The 9,875-nt window shown below is 40.2% G+C and overlaps 1 protein-coding gene across 1 annotated transcript; it reads right to left on the bottom strand.

Annotated features, from left to right (window-relative positions):
* Positions 1-478: 478 nt before the first annotated feature.
* Positions 479-6,007, bottom strand: LOC142470977 (olfactory receptor 6B1-like). The gene is made up of 2 exons (XM_075577780.1): positions 5,993-6,007; positions 479-1,450 (listed from the first exon to the last, which is right to left on the bottom strand). Exons 1-2 carry the CDS (start codon positions 6,005-6,007, stop codon positions 479-481), a joined length of 987 nt encoding a protein of 328 aa, XP_075433895.1.
* Positions 6,008-9,875: the final 3,868 nt, after the last annotated feature.

The following is a 9,875-nucleotide window of genomic DNA, read 5'->3' as shown; positions in this document are numbered from 1 at the left end:
CCATATTAATTATGCCTATACAATTAATATCTCTAGTGACAATAATATACATTGACTACAATAAATGGAATATACAAGTCTGGTGAGCTTGTGGTACAGATACTTTAATTTACCAAATGATGTATGGTACATTTGTAGCGAGCTTTATTTTACTTACTGATAAAATGCATTTCACGTTATAAAGCAGAGTTTTAATATGATTTAATGGCAGTGATAACGCAGAATATCACAGAAAATCCCACCATAATGTATCAGTGATACCAATAACAATTTTTACATTTGTATTTGTGCTGAATCTTGTGCAAAGCTTTATTATCATCTAACTATAAATTGCACCTTCCCATTTGGAGCCGGGACACCCTGGATCCCATCTCATCAGTTTGAGGTCATCTGTCTTCAAGCTGTGCAGTGTCTTCTCCAGAGGGAACTACACAAAAGCAACATCAATCATCTTACCATCTTTACAGTTCGAAGAAGTTCATAGGTTGAGTTGCCGCCTTCTCCTTTCTTCCAAGAAGACTGTATTATTGTGAAACATTCTCCTCAGAGCTGCTCCGATCTCCTGGTTCCTCAGGCTGTATATTATAGGGTTGAAGAATGGAGTCACCACCGTGTATAGCAGAGATAGGGCCTTCTTTATGTTAAATGAGTGGCCTATGGATGGAACACAGTAAATAGTAATCAGTGTCCCATAATATGTGCAAACCACCGTGATGTGAGAGCTGCAGGTGGAGAAAGCTTTCTTTTTCCCAGTAGTGGAGGGGATCCTGCGGATGGAGAGAGAGATATATACGTAGGTCACAATGATGAAAGTAAATGGTATAAAAGCTACAGGGACAGTTAGCACAAAGTCTTCAACTTCTATAAAGGAGGTGTCTGAGCAAGAGTCTTTTAGAAGAGCAGCAAATTCACAGAAGAAATGGTCAATGACATTAGGGCAACAGAACTGTAACTGACTGATAGGAATAATTAAGATTAAAGTCAACACAAATCCTAGGAACCAAGACCAGATGGCCAGCTGGAGGCAAAGCTTGAAATCCATAATGGTGGTGTAATGCAACGGGTGACAGATGGCCAGATATCGGTCGTAGGACATCACTGTGAGAAGGAAACACTCTGTACCCGTGGTGCAGCAATAGAAGTGAAATTGACTGATACAGTCAGCAACAGACATGGTGCCACCTTCTCCCCATATGAGGTGTAGCATTTTGGGGATAATAACAGTGGTGAGCAGGATGTCAGATAAGGACAAGTGGGCCAGGAAGAAGTACATAGGAGAGTGGAGTTTGTGACTGACTGACACCAATATAATGATCAGGAGATTACTACTTAAGGTCATAATGTAAGTCATGAGGAAAACAGTGAAGAGTAAAATCTTGAAGCTGTGAAGATTCTGGAATCCAAGAAGCAGGAATTCCGTGACTATGGTTTGATTCTTCCCAAGCATCACCTAATGACAGAGTAAACACAAATTACTTCTTCGATACTTGTGATATGCTAAGATGAGAGGTAGTTAAAGGTTTAAAAATAAACCATTCCAATGTCTCTCTTTTTATCTCAATCTTGCTTCCCCTTTGCACTCTGCTCCCGACTGTCTCCTTTTACCTCCTTTTGTCTCTACTGCTCTCTTTCACTTAAAAAAAATTCCCCTCAATGCCCCATTCCTGTGGAAATACTTTACCCTCAATATATAGAATGCAAAGCTACATGTCTGTAGGCTTTCAAAACTCTTGAAAAACAGCTTCAAGTTGGAAAATGTGAATAGCGTGGAATCATGACTACAGGTGGAGAAGTCTTCATTGCTCCTCCAGAAAACAGAGTTACACAGTACGGGAAAACAGTTTCAGGCAAGGAGAATAATGCTTGTGCAGCCAACGCAACATAGACAAACAAATTCCTCAAAATGCAGGTCTCCTCTAGGACAGAGGTACAAAGTTGAGCTCTACTCACAAATTCACAATGCAATTCTTCATTTATTGTAACAGCCAAGAACAGAGGAAAGGTCCATAAGGGACCTGAAACGTTGTTCCTCCTCTGTTCTTGGATGTTGCAATAAATGAAGAATTGCATTGTGAAGTTGTGAGTAGAGCTCAACTTTGTACCTCTGTCCTAGAGGAGACCTGCATTTTGAGAAATTTGTTCCTCCAGATAACACATCATATTAAAAATCCCAGCGTTTCCCAAATGCGACATATATAATAATAATAATAATAGTTTGTTCTTGTATAGCGCTGCTAGTTTTACATAGCGATTTACAGAGACATTTTGAGGACACACTCCCAGCCCCAACTCAGTGCCAGTTAGTGTTTTGACAAACAGAGCCACTTTTTTTTAAATATATATTTTCTTCTCATATGCAAAACTTGGCCAAAACAAGCCTGAAACAACTCAAAGTAGATCCCATATGCACGCCCTACACAATCGATTTTATATAGTGTCTCTTGTATTTCTTCTACTGCATCCAACATAATTGGCTATATTTTTGTTTTCTCTTTTCACTTTGCAGTGGAAGATAGACAGTATAAAATGTGTAATGCCTACACAAGTTGTTAATGGGGTCTATCTTGACATGGTCGGAGGCTTCAAATGTTTTGGCCAAAGGATTGAACCAATCGACCAATATTTATAAGAAGAAAATATATAGAAAAAACATAAGTCATCAAGGAAATAATTGGTCATATTGGATGCGCATTGAGGCTTCTCCGTTTATTAGAAACACTAGGGTTAGGGAGTGATCACAGAACCACACCAATTGAAGCAAATAATGAGTGAATAAATGGTAATCCAAAAAAGTGGGTGCAAACTGTGAACTGAAAAGTGAATCAGAAAAGGGGGGAAGGAAAACACAAAATGGATGTGTCTCCTGAAAGAATTCACTATACTGCACTCCTACTTAATTTAAAATTTAACTTTTAATATATTTTCATAAAACATATGTTACCAAAACGTCGTGTATTGTGCATTAAAAATAAATTTAATTGACAGTACCTAGCGTCTGTGTCAGTGAATGTGCGTTGGAATGGTCTCAAACAACAATTTGTAGTAGAGACTGCAGGACACAGAACGCTAATAGTCAGGGTATAAACCCCTCTGGGGCACCTATGAGATCAGGTACACATGTAATTATAAATAAACTTACAAACTCAGTGACTAAAATGTGTCGTGAAAATACAGCAGTCCTGCTTAGACTTTTAAACCACAGAGCACTTAGGGATGTCAGTTATAAATGTATTACCATCCAATATATATGAAAGTGCTTCTGATAGTATAGTGATGGAGGGTAAATGATTCACAGCATAGTGAAACAAATGTTCACAGCATTTTGATCATTGAATCATTCTACAGCACACTCCAAATAGTCATATCGTATAAAGAGCAGGAATGCTTGCGCACTGAGTGTTAGTAAAATACCCAATTCAGATCTACATAGATAAAGCCAGGAGACTACAGAGCACTACATAAAAGCAGCTCCAAGTAGGAGACTGACAACATGGCGCGTCCAACGCGTGTTTCCCTCCAGCAAAGGAGCTTCCTCAGGGACAATTTGTCCCTGAGGAAGCTCCTTTGCTGGAGGGAAACGCGCGTTGGACGCGCCATGTTGTCAGTCTCCTACTTGGAGCTGCTTTTATGTAGTGCTCTGTAGTCTCCTGGCTTTATCTATGTAGATCTGAATCACGACGTTTTGGTAACATATGTTTTATGAAAATATATTAAAAGTTAAATTTTAAATTAAGTAGGAGTGCAGTATAGTGAATTCTTTCAGGAGACACATCCATTTTGTGTTTTCCTTCCCCCCTTTTCTGATTCTCCGTTTATTGTAGTATACTTGAAGTAACTTTCAATGTGGCACTCCGATTGTCACAAATAAATATATACATTACATATAAAATATTGTGGGTCAGGGTTTTGAGCTTGCTAAGGTTCTGTATAATATACCAATAACTGATTAAGTTATTTTTTTTTTTTACAAAACTGTGAGGAAATAATGATACAGGGAAATTAAAGGGAATATTTATTTGCGTTAGTATATAATTAATAATAATATAATAATTGTTTGTTCTTGTATAGCGCTGCTAGTTTAACGTAGATCTTTACAGAGACATTTTTGCAGACACAGTCCCTGCATTGTATAGCTTATAATCTATGTTTTTTGCAGCCTGAGGAACATAGAGGACTAAAGACCCTAATGTAATATTACCACAGCAATTCTTTACTCTGGCTATATACTTACAATTCTACTTATTAAAACCCCACCCCTACTGCAAAACTGATTAATTTGACTTACCTCATTATCCTACACTTACCCTCATATAGTGTCTACAAAAATGATTAGATTCAGTCAGTATTAGGCTCGGCTTTTTCAGAGACTGAGAATAGCCTTCAATTGTAAACGTCCACAGTGAGATGTATGTATCAAATAAATAAGACTTTGAAATAATGATCTTTTCTTTCTGTTAATCCTATAATATAGGAGCATCTTCTAATGCCGGGCAGAGTGTCTGTCACTGGCAGACTGTAATGTTAACAACACCCAGATTGCTAGAGGTTTTTATACTCTTTATGCAGTAGAGAGAACAGCCCTTGTGATACTCAAAGTACAGAATTCCATGGAGACTTCATCAGGATTTTTGAAAGTAATCCTGGGAGGAAAACATAAACTCCCAATCCAGTCAGTAGCCTTACAGAACTTTACTGCAGTTTGGCATCTCCATCTTGCATATATTTTAACCTTTCCCCTGCTAAATTCATTTCAGGTTATACTGAAGAGACTTGAGAAGTTGTACAAGCTCTGTACATAATAATACAATTTATGAAGGATCAGATATTGTCTATGTATTACTTTTATTTTGTTGATGTCTTTCTTCTATTGATGTGGCCCCAAGAAGTAGACACAACAACCCATCTTCCAATAATCATAGCTATTCTTTAAGACCCTAGGAGTTAGAGGAACACTTGGTTACGTTAGGTGATGAATCAATAGAGATGGTGTGAAAATATTAACCCTGTGTCTACTTTATTTAAGTTTGTATAACTTTATCTGAAGTCATTAGCATGTGGTTGAAAATGATGACCACATGCTTAATTGTTAATGTGCATGTTTACGGGGTGTCTGAAATTTAGGAGAGCATATGATAATTGCATGTGCATCATCATCAAAGATCCCAAACACACTGACTCAAGCCCTATAAAGTCAGACACTGAACTTGTCAGTGAAGGGCAACATAACTGCCGGCCGTGTTGAGTCTGAGGGGATGGACCTAATTGTTGCTAGTTTGGGAATAGATGACAAGTTCTCCATTTCAGGATCAGTCCAGAGGAAAAAGCTCCAGTACCGTTGGGGTTCCTTGATCATGGCCCATGGGAGGAGGAGCACAGGTCAGTTGGGGGCTCTGTTGGAAGAGGCAATAGTGGATGAAGCTTGGATGACTAACCTGAGAGAAAAATGGAAAGAAGAGGTGCAGCATGGCTGCTGGAGATGATCCTCAGTCATTGGGCAGAAGCCACGGAGGTAGGCCTAGAGGGAGAGAGAGAGCAGGTTCAGGAGGTCCCTTGCTGCAGTGCCAAGAAGAGGGGGAGGATCACAGGTTCATGCAGAGGGAGTATTGGGCATGCGAGTAGTGGAGGTGTTAGCATGCAGTCAGCAACAGGTGGTGGCTGTGATGTTGAGCACCGGTCTTTGTTTGTGGGAATGGAGGAGGGTCAATGGGAGAGAAGTGGTCCAATTCCCTGGAAAGGCTTAGCCCATTGGATGGACAGAGATCAGTGTTTGATAGTAAGGAGCCGGCTGGAGGTGGGAGTGCAAGAAAGCACCCCATGTTGGCCTTAATAAGGCAGGCAGACATTTGGGAGATGGTGGATGTAAGGAGGAGAGCAGAGGCTTACAGGTGGCAGGGAGAGAGGTAGCCCCTGTTTGGGAGGAGTAGATCCAGATAGGGGTTTATATGTTCTGTTTCTGGGGATGAGGTTAGCAGTGTGCACATGGCGCGGGTACAAGCAGAAAGGACATTTCTTTCAGTATGAGGGGGGAAAGGGTGGTAAGGTCACTGTGCCAGGACCAGCTCAGCAGTAGAAGGAGCAAAGGATTTATGGATGTGAGGTGACGCCAAGGAAGCTGCCGGAGGGCTGGGGGATCATGGCCCAGTGGTGGGGCTTGCGAGACCAGTTAGTGTGGCTAGATCAGTCAATAGTGAGTAAGTCATGCAGGCATTGATGGAGTTGATAGCCAATTGGGGTCAAGGTGTCAGCATTGACAAGTGAGTGTTCTTGGCATGTGGTGAGTATTGAGGCACGAAGGTGCTTCGGTGGGGGAGGGCTGTGGCGGTTAAAAGCTCTAGGTTGAGGGTGGCATGGGCCAAATGGGGTGGTCTATTTTGGGTGGATGCAATGGTAGTTTCTTCATCAGATGTGGGCCAACTGGGGCAGCCAGAGGTGAGGAGAACTGGGCACAGGCGACACTACTAAAGATGCTGGAGACCGGGCAGCAGGGGAGAAAGGCAAGGAAGGGGAGGTTAAAAGTGATGAATAGTAATTATCTAGTCACCTCATTTTTCACTTGCTGTGCTCCATTTTTCCCGTGAGGATACTTCTGCTGTTCATCTCTACGTGACGCACGCTGTGGGATTCACCCAAACAGGATAACTCTCAACTGTGAGTACCCCAGTCCGTTCACTACGGGCTGGGTGTTATACCTTATTGGTGTCTTTTCTCCAGGGGGACGTTATTTATTGTGTCATTGGGAGGTCAGAGATTTGTTACTGACACTCACCATACAGCACAGGTTCCCCATACATTAGGAGATATGCTATGAGACACAGACTACACATGTGTTTGCAGAGAGTGGTGTTTCCCTGTCTTCCTCATTCAGAGGTTTCATACTAGATTGGCATCTAGTGATTTCCTACAGCTGAGCACGGTGCTCTAGGAACGCTGTTTCCTAGTATCTATAAATACATTGCGGATGAATTTATCACATGAGGTGAAGGATAAAGTGTGAAAACGGGAGTGTGTGAAGATTTTGCTTTTCTCCCCAATTTTAAGGAATCTTCAATGCTAAAAAGAAGGATGAGATCAGAGTAGAGAAGGCAGGCTCCTAAGTATTTTGGGAATTGGTTGCAGGCATTCACCATCTTAGCTAGTTTGATTTTGGGAAGGCATCAGAAATGTGTTTGGTGCTTTTAAGTATGTAGATACAATTTGAAGGGCTTGTAAGCTTTATGGGGGCTCTGCTTCATGGGAGTTTGATTGGGAATTTTGCCAGAGGATTCTGTTCAACAAGCAGTGGTGCTGGGATATGAAGGACATGGACCTGTGGATGTCACTGATGATACTGCAGAGAACATCTCCCTTTAAGGGAGGGGCTGGAAGCCTTCAGCACTCAGGGCAGTCTGCCATGGGCATAAAGCAGTGTGCTGGACAGTTCCACCATGTGGGTGGAAACATAAGTCAGAGGAGATGCACTGGAATGTGGCGAGGGTCAAGATGAAAAAGGAGGTCGAGTTAGGTAGGATGGTGGGTTCATTCCAATGTTCCCTGTTCATGGGATGGAGGATATCCCCATTGAGCCAAGCTCCCAAGATGGAGCTAGGCTCATTAACCCATTATCCAATCCACAAGGATTGTTGAAAATGATGGGATTGCCTGAAAATTTACAGGTTTCCATCAGCTGAATCGTTTCACTGTGAAAGACAAAATTAGGAACCAACTTAACAACACTACTAACAATAGCATACAACAAAGTGCTCTACCTAAAATTAACCTGTGAAGTGCCAGTACCTAAAATAGTGAAGAAAGAACAGTGCACAAAACAACTAAAGTGACTGTTATAATATAATTATATAAATGCCACAATCACTAGGCAATCTGCCCGACAATAGTGGCTACTAAACAATTCCTAAAGTGATGTGTAAATCCTCTATCAGAATGGTATCCGAAAGGACAATAAACCAAGTCTACTCAATGACTTGTACAAATATGTAACAGAAAAAAGAACAAAATCCTTGGCACAAGTGTCAATAATACCAGTCCCAAATGATGGGCGTGAATCCCAAACGGTTACTTCAATATCTGGTAATTCTGCGGGTACGATAAAGAGAACAGAGCATTGCGCAGTAACTTCTATGGCGTAAATCGCTGCACGTTTCAAATGCCTACTTACAGCATATAAATGAATCACAGGCAATGAGTTAAGTCTTTGGTTCAATCAGTTGGCTGGATCCTCAAATCACACACAGTCTCCAACAGATGTGTACCCATGAATGAATAAAATAAACATAGCATGTTTCCGTTGATACTATTTATTAAAATGCGCAAGACAAAAAGTATACTTACAATGTGTTGTCTTGGCACGTAATTTAAAGATGTATTATTAAAAGATGTACAGTAATTCACAGAGAAATGGGAAACTATTTTATCTACTTGCTCCTTGGCCCTAATTAAATTGTTGGCTGAAACTCAACAAACGAGATTATTATCTATTCAAAAGGAGCTAGATGCACAATTAACAAAATTGGAAGACTTCAGAACAAACAGTGAGTTTGATGAAATGGAAACCAAACTTGAAAGGGAAATTGCTAAGTTTAGAAGTGAAATTAAGGATAGATAACACAGAAAATTTCAGCGAGATAGTCTTGATTATAGTTTGCATCAAGTTTATAGTTATAAAACATCCAAAAAGAGAAGACAAAACACAATAAATTACTCATCTTCTGAAGCAGAAACTTCTGAAACAGAGACAGGGACTAATGCTGAATCTAGATTACTAGGTCCTCAATCTTCTACTAGTAGAATCAATACTAACGTGGAAAAAGCCACTTTTTTAGAATACCCACCCGCCAAAGACCAACGAGGCCAGGAGGGAAAAAGCAAAAGGAAAAATCAGGTCGACGCAATCGCAGGAAATAAATGAAGATGAAGCACCGATAAATAGATTGAGAGTATTTCATCTATCCAAAATATCATTAACTACTGACCATATATCCTTATTGGAAAAGGGGTTATCCTTTTCACCTACCAAGGATTTTAATCTATTTGGTTGGATTAAGGACCTCAATCTATTTTCTCGGAAATTACTTCTCCATAAATTTCACTCTAAAAGAGCTAAACGCGACATTGAAAACACAGGCCTCACCTCTACAGATCAAACACACCTACAAGAGCTCGTTTCTTTACTTGAAGATAATGAATCTAGTAGAACTGTCCAGGAGGGTCCATTCACTAATTTGAGACCTAAAAGTAGATTCACACCCCTCATGTCTATTTGCCCACAGATAGAGGTCTTTACGGATTTAGTCACCAAAGACTTGGAAAATATGAAAACTAGAATACATATGAAAAATAACATCACAAGAGAGGAAAATACTGCATTAAAAGATCTTATGTCACAGAAGGAAATCGTAATTAAACCTTTTGATAAGGGCGGAAATATTATCATCATGGACACAGAACAATATGTCAAGGAATGCAAACACATTCTCAAAGATATAAACAGCTATCAAATATTAGATCGAGATCCCACAGTAAAATTTACCAAAGAACTCAACACAATTTTGAAAAATGCATTTCAGAAAAAACTTATTGATCAAAAGGAACTTGACTTTCTGCTTCCCAAAACACTGACAATGGCGACCTTCTATATTTTACCCAAAATACATAAGGATCAAAAGAGACCGCCAGGCAGACCGATAGTTTCGGGAAACAATAATCTGACTGAGAACATCAGCATTTACCTTGACCAAATTCTGCGTCCATTTGTCACAACTCTCTCGTCCCATATCAAAGACACTAAAGATACATTATTAAGACTAAATGGTATTCATACTTCTGCGGCCGAGTTTATTCGAGCATTTGCCCGTTCTCGGCCGCAGCAGTTACCTGGC

This window comes from Ascaphus truei, chromosome 20 (genome assembly GCF_040206685.1).
Source record: "Ascaphus truei isolate aAscTru1 chromosome 20, aAscTru1.hap1, whole genome shotgun sequence".
NCBI lineage: Eukaryota > Metazoa > Chordata > Amphibia > Anura > Ascaphidae > Ascaphus > Ascaphus truei.
The sequence above is the reverse complement of the archived record's forward strand: the minus strand, read 5'-3'. Positions and strand labels throughout refer to the sequence as shown.